Source organism: Macrobrachium rosenbergii, chromosome 45 (assembly GCF_040412425.1).
Source record: "Macrobrachium rosenbergii isolate ZJJX-2024 chromosome 45, ASM4041242v1, whole genome shotgun sequence".
In the NCBI taxonomy this organism is placed as follows: domain Eukaryota; kingdom Metazoa; phylum Arthropoda; class Malacostraca; order Decapoda; family Palaemonidae; genus Macrobrachium; species Macrobrachium rosenbergii.
The window spans coordinates 31788067-31801362 of NC_089785.1; the positions used below are offsets into that span (position 1 = coordinate 31788067).

General features: G+C 36.7%; 1 protein-coding gene and 1 long non-coding RNA gene across 5 annotated transcripts in view; one reads left to right on the forward strand and one right to left on the reverse strand.

The window, feature by feature from the left end:
- Positions 1 to 9229, forward strand: part of LOC136829875 (uncharacterized) — a 304668-nt gene extending 295439 nt beyond the window's left edge. Inside the window, exon 3 of the long non-coding RNA XR_010850519.1 lies at positions 9091 to 9229. This is a non-coding gene — a long non-coding RNA (uncharacterized lncRNA). The remainder of the gene's footprint in view (positions 1 to 9090) is intronic.
- Positions 6471 to 13296, reverse strand: part of LOC136829874 (rhotekin-like) — a 211300-nt gene continuing 204474 nt past the window's right edge. For 2 of the 4 annotated variants that reach the window (XR_010850518.1, XR_010850517.1), the window contains exons 7-12: positions 12186 to 12280; positions 11877 to 11983; positions 10770 to 10886; positions 9120 to 9387; positions 6945 to 8631; positions 6471 to 6821 (exon numbers count right to left, since the gene is read on the reverse strand). Coding sequence is in view for 2 of the 4 variants with exons in the window: in XM_067088937.1 (XP_066945038.1) it covers positions 8441 to 8631; positions 9120 to 9387; positions 10770 to 10886; positions 11877 to 11983; positions 12186 to 12280 (778 nt within the window). In the remaining 2 variants the exon portion in view is untranslated. Of the gene's footprint in view, positions 8632 to 9119; positions 9388 to 10769; positions 10887 to 11876; positions 11984 to 12185; positions 12281 to 13296 lie in introns of all 4 variants that reach the window. The other 2 variants (XM_067088937.1, XM_067088936.1) reach the window with 1 other exon arrangement.

The window sequence follows — 13296 nt, forward strand, 5'->3', positions numbered from 1 at the left end:
CTCTCTCTCTCTCTCTCTCTCTCTCTCTCTCTCTCTCTCTCTCAAACCGGTAGTCTGTTAAGTGAATTTTGTTGGGCAAGTTCTTGGCATTTCTGCTCATATCGTAATTATTTTTATTAATAATTATGAAATTTTCTGTTCATAACCACTCATTTTTTTAGTGCTCCGATTATGTAACTGAAATTTTGGAAATTCTTCTAAAAAAAGTCTCATTAAAAGCTGTGGTTTTGCTTTCAGGCTTTCAAGAGCTTCTTAGATTCCATATTGGGAATCTTATTTTCATTTCTGGGATATTTAAATACTTTCTCTATAAAGGCGAATCAAAAATTAATCCAACTAATCAACTAACTTTCTATAGACAGTCTTTCTCTCAGTAATACGAGTCTCATGAAGACTCCATTTTTGCTTGCTCTAGCCTGCATTTTTGAAAGAAAGCTTGATGTTTTTTATAAAGCGTGTGCACTGCACCCTAGCTACAGTCTCCAATTTTACTTGTTTTGACTGAGGTGAATTAACATGGGTATGCAACTTGCCAAGTCAAGTTTACTCCTTCAGTTCCTGAGTAGTGTTTGAATATTTAGAAAATACCCTTGCATCCATTAATATTTGGGTATATAGATTCCGTTGGTGGTTGCCACCTACAGTGAGTCTTAGTGATGATGTGCATGTTGCAATACAGGAAATCTGTGGTGTTCCTTTGGCCCCGAAGTGCATTGCTTTGTGTCCTTTGATTCTTCACCTGTTAAAACTTAAATATTTTCTGTTCTCACCCGTTAAAACCTTTTTCCTTTCAGCTAGCCACGTTAGATTCCAGAAATATGATTTGGTGGTCTGGTTAAATTGCAGTAATAATAATAATAATAATAATAATAATAATAATAATAATAATAATAATAATAATAATAATAATAATAATCAACCAAAACAGCAACCGCCTCGGAAAAGGCGCCTGGAAAAACAAATCATGGTGATGAGATCTGACTTGAGTAAACTGAAAGAGATGGCAGAAAAGAGGCCAAGAAGCGAGAAAACAAGAGACGAACTGAATGAGAAATACAAAGTACAGGAGAAGGGACTAAACAACACAATAGAAGATATAAAACGGAGGCTTAAAGCCAAAGCACCTAAGATCCAACGGTACATGAACAGGAATAAAGAATACCAACTGAACAAACTCTTCAGAACCAACCAGAAAAGACCATACAGTCAACTAAGAGGGGAAGACAACCACCAGGAAATTCCTGAAGCCGACCCAAGTAAGAGACATTGGGAAAACATATGGAACAGTCCGGTATCTCACAACAAACATGCACCTGCCTACCAATAATGTGGAAGTTACTAACAGGTATCATCAGTGGAAGGCTGTACAACTACTTAGAGGATACAAACACCATCCCCCACCAACAGAAAGGCTGCAGAAGGAAGTGTAGGGGCACAAAAGACCAGCTCCTGATAGACAAAAAGATAATGAAGAATAGTAAGAAAAGGAGAACCAACCTAAGCATGGCATGGATTGACTACAAGAAGGCCTACGACATGACGCCGCACATGTGGCTAATAGAATGTCTGAAAATATATGGGGCAGAGGAAAACACCATCAGCTTCCTAAAGAATACAATGCGTAACTGGAATACAGTACTTACAAGCTCTGGGATAAGACTAGCAGAGGTTAACATCAGGAGAGGGATCTTTCAAGGCAACTCACTGTCCCCACTACTCTTCGTAGTAGCCATGATTCTCATGACAAAAGTACTGCGGAAGATGGATGCTGGGTACCAACTCAAGAAAGGAGGCAACAGAATTAACCATCTGATGTTCATGGACGACATCAAGCTGCGTGATAAGAGCATCAAGGAAAATGATACCCTAATCCAGACTGTAAGGATTGTATCTGGGGACATCAGGATGGAGTTTGGAATAGAAAAATGCACCTTGGTCAACATACAAAAAGGCAAAGTAACAAGGACTGAAGGGATAAAGCTACCAGACGGGAATAGCATCAAACACATAGATGAGACAGGATACAAATACCTGGGAATAATAGAAGGAGAGGATATAAAACACCAAGAGATGAAGGACACGATCAGGAAAGAATATATGCAGATACTTAAGGTGATACTCAAGTCAAAACTCAACGCCACAAACATGACAAAAGCCATAAACACATGGGCAGTACCAGTAATCAGATACAGAGCAGGAGTAGTGGGGTGGACAAAGGCTGAACTCCGCAGCACAGACCAAAAACTAAGAAACCCATGACAATACACAAAGCACTACACCCAAGAGCAAATATAGACATAATATACATAACACAAAAGGAAGGGGGGACAGGGCTACTAAGCATAAAGGACTACCTCGACATCGAGAGCAGGGCACTGGGGCAATATCTGAAAACCAGTGAAGACAAGTGGCTAAGGAATACATGGGAAGAAGGACTGATAAAAGTAGACGAAGACCCAGAAATATACAGACAGGAGAATGAAAAACAGAACAGAGGAATGGCACAACAAATCAATGCACGGACAGTACATGAGACAGACTAAAGAACTGGTCAGCAATGAAACATGGCATTGGCCACAGAGGAGAGAACTCAAGAAGGAAACAGAAGGAATTCTAACAGCACCACAAGATATGTCCGAAGAACAATAGATGGAAATAACATCTCCCCCATATGCAGGAAATGCAATATGAAAGACGAGACCATAAACCACATAGCAAAGCAAGCGAATGTCCGGCGCTTGCACAGAACTAGTACAAAAAGAGGCATGATTCAGTAGCAAAGGCCCTCCACTGGAGCCTGTGCAAGAAACACCAGCTAGCTTGCAGTAATAAGTGGTACGAACACCAACCTGAGGGAGTGGTAGAAAACTATCAGGCAAAGATCCTCTGGGACTGTGGTATCAGAACAGATAGTGTGATACGTGCCAATAGACCAGACGTGACGTTGATTGACAAAATCAAGAAGAAAGTATCACTCATTGATGTGACAATACCATGGGATACCACAGTTGATGAGAAAGAAAGAGAAAAAATTGATAAGTAGCAAGACCTGAAAATCGAAATAAGAAGGGTATGGGATAAGCCAGTGGGAGTTGTACCCATAATCATAGGAACACTAGGCACGATCCCAAGATCCCTGAAAAGGAATCTGAAAAAGCTAGATTCCGAAGTAGCTCCAGGACTCATGCAGAAGTGTGTGCTACTCAAAACAGCGCACATAGTGAGAAAAGTGATGGACTCCTAAGGAGGCAGGATGCAACCCCGAACCGCACACTTTAAAAACCACCCAGTCAAATAGAATGACTGAGATAGACCAAAAAAAATAATCAATAATAATAATAATAATAATAATAACAAAGTAGTAGTTATAGGCCTAAGAGTCTCTATACTAAGTCTCTTAGGCATGGCTTGTACTTCTCTCCTGAGCAGCTCCTCCAGGTATATGGGACATACCCATCTCTTATTGGGTATTGTTGAAGTGCCTGGGGAGACTCTCCTTTTAAAAACTTCTTTTTGGCACTTGTTCTGTTTTTTTGCTAAGGAAATCAAAACGTACAAAACAGCCAAATCTTAAATGAAGTACAAAGTACTGTGAACTTTTCTTTCCTACAGTGACAACAAACTTGCTTCTCGGACAGATTACAGATTAAACGAATCTGGAAACACAGAAGAGCAAAACTTTCCTCGTTTTTCCGAATGATTAGGGCACTGATCACAACAGTTGAGTCTCAGGGTTTTAGGCTTCCCACAGAGGGCCTGTGTGAATGTGATGCCTGGGGTATATCATGGCAGGGGAAAGCCAGGGTGGCATATAGCCAAGCATCGCAGGAGCCATGACCAAAGTAGTATCTATGTTAGCCAGGTATCAGGGGACATTTTGGATGGAATGAGTACCAGCTGGAAATATGAACAGGATTGATGATGAGGTGGAAAACTGTTGATTCATCTCCTTGTAGGAAGAAGGGGGGTCTCCCTAGACCTAAGGGGACATTTAAGTCCTCTTTAGGCCTAGAGGAGCTGCTCAGGGAGAAGTACAAGTGACACGAAGGAGTCGAATCAGGAGGTTTCCATTTCATTTGCAGCCTGGATCATACATCCAGCTTCATCCTACCAATGAAGTAGCCTCGCTCTGCCTCTGCAGTAGTTACTACCTCAGCCATTGCTCTGGAGAGGTGCTTGGCAGGGTGTCAGAGTTTCCACCCTTGTTGTGTGGTACCTGGCAGGCTTCACATTCTCTTGGACTCAGGTATAAAGTGAGGAAATCAAGAACTCCGAGAGAAAGGATTTAGTCAGTCCATCTCAACCTGTTTTTTCCCCGATTCTCATAAATGTGTTTGTTTAAGAGCCAGATTTGTCATCACTGTAAGGAATGAGAGTATTTTATTTCAGTACTTCATTTTTAGCACTCTGCTTGAAATAGGTTTGGGCTGTTTTGTTCTCGTCCTGAGCATAAAAATAAGCAAGATGCTGTATTTGATCTTGAATATGTCAGATCATAATGAATTGTTCTGTATTTTTTCCTTTGACTGTTAATCCTGGCGTAAATCAATATTAATGATTTATAATACCTTTTTAAAATCAGTATTAGAGTACAAGGAACGTGTTTTTGAATTACAATTTACAAGAACTTCATTTGATATGTATCAAGCTTTTTTGCTAGCTTGCAAAATTTCCCTCGCATACAATACTTTCAGCTTTATTTATTTTGCCTCTTTACTCTCGCTTGGGTTATTCTTACAGTAATAGTGTGATCGTGATGGTGCAATACAGTATATCCTATTTGCAGATTTAAATATATCTCTTGTCTTTTTATAGTAATTTTAATCATGACTAGTTTTTATCTTCTCCTTTCTAAAGTACCACATTGTAATATTCTGTTCACAGACTTAGGTATATCACTTGTATTTGTGTAGTATTTTTATTCATGGCTAGTGTTCATCTTTCCTTTCTAAAAGCATTAGCACAATTTCTTTCATGTCACTTACTTTAGATTTTTAGTGAGATCTTCTGTAGGCATGTTACTTATTTTTAAATCATCTTACTCTATCAAAGGTAGGATGTTGATTAATCACTGTGCATGTTACACGCCTTCTTTCATTTGTATTCTAGTATAAATATTTACTCCCCTCTTATGCATTCAGTCCAAATTTTTAAGACAAACCCATAATGCTCAGTATTAGTGTACTCGCTTTTTCTTTTAAATTTGCTTGTAAATTTTTATGCACCATTTTTGTCCTCCCTTATTGAATTGTAGTATAAATTCCTTATGTACATGATGGGTAGTTCCCCACAAATGACCTTTTTTGATTGCACTTAGCAGCTAGACACTGTAGTTTTAAACTAATTTAGGAGCAACTTCAACCATTGCAACCATGAAGTTTTGGTTGTTACATTTTACAGACCAGCATCTCTTTAAACTAGTGCTTTGAAGGCAGGTACCACTTATTGGTTGTTTGTGCTTCACTGTAGAGTTCTGCAAAGTATTGATATAATATCCTTAATCCCCCAAGTATGGTATGGTTTCTCAAATTTACCGTTCATCCTTTTGTGACTGGTTTTTTATCAATCCTAATATCAGATCCTAGTATTATCATTATTATTGTGGGTTCATCAAGATGGAGGGTTTGTTCTGTGTGTGTTCTTCATGATTAATATATAATATACTGAGGGTTAGTATTCATCAGTGGGCTTGCTAAGTGTGACTCACACTTCAGAGGAGCCTTTTCATCCCAGTGGATGTGTGATACTATTGAGGGTTTGTTCAATGTATCTTCTTCATAATATTGAGGTTAGTGGAGAAGCATATCCACAGTTATTTACAGTATATGTACATATATTTAAAGATAAATCAGTATAGATGACTTTCGGGAGACTTGTTCGGTTTGGTTCCCCTTTTCAATTGAAGTTAAGTTCATCAGAAGGCTTGTTCAACAATTCACAGGTGTTCTCCATGAGGGTTCGTGTTCATCGTATTGTGGCTTGTTCATTTCAAAGTGTGAATCACAGTTCAGAGGGGCCTTCTTCAGATCCTGCTGGTATGAGTTTGTTACATCCTGCATGATTAAGAACAATCTTGATCATGTAGTGATCTTTCTGAAAGTCCTTCCTGTGTGGATACTGTGTATTCAGCAGCCTTTAGAATGCTCAAGTTACCCTGTTTAATTGTGTTGTTAATAAAAGAAGTGGTGGCCTTCTGATCACTTTCAGAATTTTAAGTTTGAAGTTTCCTGAATTTTGTTAGTCCTCTTGAAACTTCTGTGGATCCTTCCTGCTGTGTGCAATTTTTAGTGGAGCCTTCCTGCTGTGTGCAATTTTTAGTTTCGTTGTGTGGAAACTAAGGCTTCATCCAGCCACATTTGTTCCAATCCACAACTATCAATCTGCTGAGTACTATGTGACTTTGCATTGTTAAAGTGGTATGCTGGTAAGTAAATGCACAAGAAAAAGTGCAATATTTGATGAAAATAACATTTATAACATTATGAATCTTTTATTATAAAACGTTTAGTCCACAAAAAGCAGCAAAACAAATGATTGAAGCAAATGCCAAAATGATAAATTTGGCTTGTACAGTGTTCAAAATTATACAAATGATGTTTTGATGTTGTAACTGACCATATTTACATAATCTTGATCTTTTAACTTCGATATATAATAATGTAAAGCTGGTTAATGGCTAATAACCCAATATAATATTAAATAAAATACATATATACATTAGACAGGCTGTGTGAATATCAATATCATGATACAGACAGACAAAACAAGTGTAGTAGAGATAAGTCGTACAAATCATTTTGCTGAGAACATTCTAAGTAAACCTGCTTTATTGATAATATGTTTCTCATTTATATATAGTTTATAGTTAACTGTCATCAGTTACAACTGACTGATGACTGAGATAAGTCGTACAAATCATTTTGCTGAGAACATTCTAAGTAAACCTGCTTTATTGATAATATGTTTCTCATTTATATATAGTTTATAGTTAACTGTCATCAGTTACAACTGACTGATGACTATTTTAAAGTAACAAAGTTTAGCCAAAGTCAGACAGATTTTATTTCCACTTTTCATCACTCAAGACTTGGCCACTGACCTACAAAGCCATCCAAACATGTACAAGATTTTATTAGCCTTTTAAAACCATTCAATCACAGTATCTGAACCATTAGCTTTTCAGTACATTATTTGCATCATTAATTACCTTAAAACCAAATTTTGCCTGGTCAAGATTTATTTGTATTGAATACTAAAGAGTTTACAGTTTGGTTACAGCCACACATTTTTTAAGCCATTATCTAGGTACATGTGACAATATACAAAATATTGTGTTGTAAATTTCCAGTTATATACTGTGTAATCATAAATGGCAAAATAATACTTTTAATGCAGTATGTACATTTTTATCTCTAATATTTTGCTCTGCAATTTGAGCACCATGAACCAGAATTATTCAAAAACCAAAGGAATTTTAGACAACTTCCATAAAACGCAATACTGTTCAAAGGACAGCATATTCCTCCAAGTAATGAACACAATTTACAATACAAATGGCTCGGTACTGTGCTGCAAATTGCTCCCCTACAATACAAATGGCTCGGTACTGTGCTGCAAACTGCTCCCCCATTGTTATTTAACGATGTTTCATTTCCTTTCTAGGAGAAAGTTTAAGTAATGTACACTAATATTACAGAAGCAAATTACTGGAATAAAGTACATGTAAACGATAAAATTTGGATCAAATCATTCTTCCCTGGTGCACAAAACAAACTCAGCACCATATTGTGAGGTTTAATGAGGAAAAATATGAGATTAACTGTCTGCACCATCATTCAAAAATCTCTCTAAATCTGCAATTTTCATTGTTCCATCCATTACTACAAAACACTATAAAAATTTGCACTAAAATATGTGGAATGCCTGAAGTTTTTGCTCATCAAAACTTGGTCCCTTGTCTTGGTAATAAAATATATTTGTTACTATGATAAGCACAAAGATATTCCTAAAGATAAGTTTTAGATTCCTAGCACTAGTTCATCCGTGTGCAAGAACACCCATTAACACGAGTCTATGACAACTCCCACAAAGAATATATATACTACAGCATTGCTTGCTATTCTTACAACTAACCTCAAATGTCTTTAAAACTGGCAATATTAAGTTTTGATATAAACCTTACAAAGCAAACCATCTCTAAGTAATCATCACATGGGTACATGGAACAGATGTGAATGAACAATAAGACCAATGGGCATGCTGTGTGGCAAGTGTAGTGCGTATGCTTTTCTAACATAACATAATATCAATGTTTTGAGCAAATGACAGAGAAGCTAGTAACTTACCCCTAAAAGAAAAGGAAAGTTCAGTGTTACAGAACATATTTACAAATGGCTGCCAGAATTTTATACAAAACCTGTCTCACAATATTCTAAATAAATTAACTCTTACTCTTGAAAAATGGCATATTATACTTGACTGAACCCCATCGCCTGAAAGAAGACCTGGACGATAATGTCATTGCTCTGGGTCTTGCCGTAGCATGTGCTGGGGTGCAGTAGGTATTGACAAAGGCTGAAGATCCATACAGGTCATCTAGTGAAGATTTTTCAGAACTGGGTGACCCATCACCTGCAAAACACCAGACACATAAATTGCTTTCAAATTTAAATTAGTTGGTTCTCTAATTATAGCTACTGTGAAGGATTTCTTAACAGAAGAGCAAAAACTTGGCCAAGACAATAAGAATGGCGCATCATGGTTGGACTAAAAGGAACTCAGATGTGTAAAAGGCAGAACGTAATGCAGTACCCCTTTTAGGAGGAATTATTTGGATAGAGACTCTAGTATTTCATCAAATTCTCAAGTCCATGTTGTTTGCAACCAATAAATATAAGGAATAATTTTAAATAGAGCCTGTACTATTTTTCATCACATGAAATTCTAGTCCATACTGTTTGCGATCAATGAATAACTTCATATTGAAAGTTCAGTTCTTAGTATGCATTCACTGTAAATTCCTGATCCCACTTTTACTTTAAATGATTACATCTATAAAATTTTGTATTCATAATCTGCTGATTTTTCCAGAAGTGAACACTACTGGAAGGAAGACTTACCTCTGAGTGGAGTCTCTTCATAGAGTGACGCAAATCTCCCTCTTCTTGGAATGATGAAATTGTGTCTTGTTGGCTGTGGGGTCAAGATTTCCATCTCCTCCTCCGCAGCTGCTCCCCACTGTCTGTGGTCTGCGATATGCTGTTGCAAACACTTGTGCCAGGATGCTGCCTCGGTTGGGGATTCTAACACCAGGGTGAGGTTTCCTCTGTCTACACCAGTGGTGTTGGATAACGCTATTCGCACACCATTCAGAGATAGTTCTGTGTTCTGTGAAATACATATTCAGTTAATACAAAGTTTGGATTTACTTTGTTTAGTAGTATATTATTAAAAAGTTTGACCACTACAGTGTTTAGTGGTACCTGTTTATTATTAAATAGTTCTGGTCTATCTTAATATGAAAACTGGCAAATTCTGTCAAAAAGATTGAGATGAAGGGTCTTTATATTTTTCCTTTTCATGTCATACACACTGTACTTACTTCATGTATATCCTACCATTTTATACCTTCTTTCAACAATATTATACATCTTTATGCATTTGTTTAATAGTGTATGTCTACAACAAATAGTTACCTAATAAAGTATCTTTCGGTTTTCCATTCACAGAAACCACAGATTTGTTGGACCATGCTGACATCGCTTATTACAAGAGATGTGGATTGTATTGCTAGCTTGAAACTTATTTTAGAGTCAAGAATCTTCCCACAGAAACCACAGATTTGTTGGACCATGCTGGCATCACTTATTACAAGAGATGTGGATTGTATTGCTAGCTTGAAACTTATTTTAGAGTCAAGAATCTTCCCTCATTGGTCATTTTATTGATTCCAGCAAACAAGGTAGAAAGAAATAATGTTAAGAACTACTGATTTGAATAATTTCTAGAGTTCTAAATCCAATTAGAAATTTGTCTGTTACAAAATAATCTTCAACAGTTGATTTGTAAGGAACTAATAAAGGGTCTGCTGGAGATAAATGCTTTGTCAATACCCTTTCAGTAAAACAGTCACAGTACGGTACTATTTGATAACTAAAACCATTCTCACTTCCTAGATGAATAATAAAAGATTTATTAACTCTGTGAAATACTTTGCAAGCCACCTGACTTCAAAACAGACAAAAATTCTGATAGACACATTTTACATGTAATGAAAGTTGGCTATCATTATTCTTAATATTTCTATTAATTTAACAAGACCAGAGTCACATCAAATGACTACAGGGCTTACACTACTTGTTTTTGAATGAAAGTTTTAAGCTGGGCTAAGGTAACGGTAATTAAGAGGCTGAAAGAAATGCATTAAAAGTTATAGCAGAAAAAGTCCAGGAAAAAAATGCACTCTGTTTAATAAAGACTCCAGCAGGATGGATAAACCCCATGCTTAATGCAACCAAAGAAAAAAAAATTGGACTAGAGAAAATTAGAAGGATAAAAGGAAAGTCCAACAAAGCAAGTGGCCTCTACAGACAGAGTGAAAACTTTGGTTTACTCGCCCAGTGAATTATTCAACACTACAAATTACTGCTAATGCTGTACAGTATAACCTATTTCCATCAAGTTTTGTCCACAATAAGAAATATTGTGCTTTTCTGGTGGCCTTTCACCTTATATAAAAATAAATAGGAAAATAGTAGCAGTTTTCTTACCCTGTCAATGGAAAGTGACAGCGGATGGTGTGGTGAAAGATGTACGTCTTCTTTGTTTCCCCATACTTCCAGCTGCCATCCATATAGCCGACACCATGATCTCTGGAACTCACTCTCCTGAAATGGACAATTTATTAGATTCCAATATACATTCAAGGTAAACATATCTTTCAAGTGAAATCATACCTAGCATAAAAATTAACAAACATACCACTGCTGTAACCTTTGACAGACCATGAGTCTGGTGGTAGCAGTAGTAGTCTGCAGAAAGTAACAAAAGCCAGCAAAATGAGTGTAACTATATTCATCATCATCGTCTCCAACACTGGGATGTAAAGGGCCTCTAAAATTCTGCCACTCGTGTCTATCTCGTACTTTGTTTTCCAAATATCTCCACTCGCATCCAGCCTCCTTTCTCACAGCTCTCATCCAAGGAGGTCTCGGTTTCCTTACTCTTTTGGTGTCCACAGGAGGCCAACTGACTAACACATATACAGTATACTATTTCCCAGGTTGAGCAAAGGACACGTCCAAGCCATCTCCATCCCTTTCATCATTATCTACATAACGAACTTCCACAATCTCCCTTATTTCTAACTCTATCCTGTGATCTAATGCTTGAAATCCTTCTTGAAGCTTTATTTACAAATGAACAATTTTCTCATAAAATCTATAAGGACAAACAACAAACGTGAAATGACATTCCCTGCTGTCTTCTGCAAATTCACATGACATGGCCCATCAACTTTACCTTTACATCTAATCTGTTCATGGATAACTGCAATTTTTTGTGTTTAACATAAATGCCACAGTATCACAATACCATTCAAAATATTGGTCTCCAGATACTATCAAAGCTGACTGAATTTTTATTTAATATTGGTCACAGATACTATCAAATCTGACTGAATTTTTATTTAATGTAGGTCCCCATCCATGCCTTTTCTCCATAAACTTTTCTCTTTTTCCAACTGGTTATTTTCCTGTTCCACTTCTATAAATTCTACAATTCCTTCCCTCTTGTTTTCTTGCTGTACCAAAACCATCTGAACCTATTTTCCAACTCCTTGTAAAATTAGACATACCAAATCATTTGCACAGACTTACGGGAACATGAGCATAGCCAGCAATTCTCTCCTGTGTGGCACAGTCTGGTTGAGCTGCTAGACGACAACAAAAATGACCAAATAGGGGTAACTGGTTGGCTCTATTTTCTGTAAAGTGAAGACAATTAAGATTTACTATCATTCAAGTGACATACTTCCATAATTGACAGAAGATGAAAAAGTATTTTGTTAACTGTTAAATTTTTAGTCATTAAATGGGCTATTACTAATAAATGAATGGGCTATTAACAAATACAAAAATTATTGATAAAGCACTGTACATAAAAAAAATGAGACATGAAAAACTTACCTGTGTTTTCCAGAGTGAGGTCATGTGTTGCTGTGTTATTGGAAACATTCTCTAGACGAAGCCTAGCTGTAGCTACCATTTCAAATTTAGGACCCCTGAAAATGTACCATAATAGTTAATTTGTAATCTAAAGCAAGTTTTCACAATTACGTTTGGAAAAAGAAAAAATAAAAAGCCTCTTATTCAGCTGTTTCATTACTAGAGGAAAAACAAAATGTTTGAACATTTTTAAGACTCAGAATGTTGGCCTGAGGGATTTGTTCCAAATATGAAGCAAGAGAAAATTCGATGAAAAGGTAAGAGTGAAAGCAAAGCAGGTGGTGGCTGGAGGGATGGTCCACAGAACCTTTCACACAGTTGACAGTGATTTCACAAAATACTCAGCAATTCTAGAGTATTGCTATTTTGTATTTAGGACATATGCTTTATGTAACAGAGCTAGGAAGAAAATTTATGAATCCTTCAATGAATTCATGGTATTTTGAATTGATATATTAGAAGAATTGTACAGAAAAATCTTCAGTATACATCTGTTCTATAGTTAAATACAGACAGATTAAATGCTTCTTTTAGTTTTCCTACTGGGGACGAACACCTCATTCAGCCTAACATGCAGCAGCACAATGTTAGATTGTGCAATAGTTCTTGGCAGCATCCTTTTAGCTCTAAGCTGTGCTGCTTTCTGCCTTTCCCTTTCCATTTGATCCCCCTTGTCTCATCCTACCTAGCTGTACAACTGCTTCAACTTTGTTTTGCTTCACTTTCCACTTATCATTTGTGGTGAGATAATCTGGCTAGCCCTTTGCTCTAGATAAGTGTAAAACAGGTCTGGATGTCCAACTTTTTAATAATCATAATTTAAGCAAAAATACATTGAAATGTTGGTACAGTACTCGACCCTTGCCATGGCCGAGTACTCATGCAACTTGCAACTATTTACTTTTGATGCAAATTGTTATTCTATGGAAGCTCTGGAGAATTATTGTTACGGCACTGCAACACTAAATGCCACCTACGGGCTAACCATAAATTTGACTCATGTCAAACATTCAAGTCACCTCATTTTTCAAACTTAGAAGTGAGAATTTACTATTGTACTTTAAATAATCAT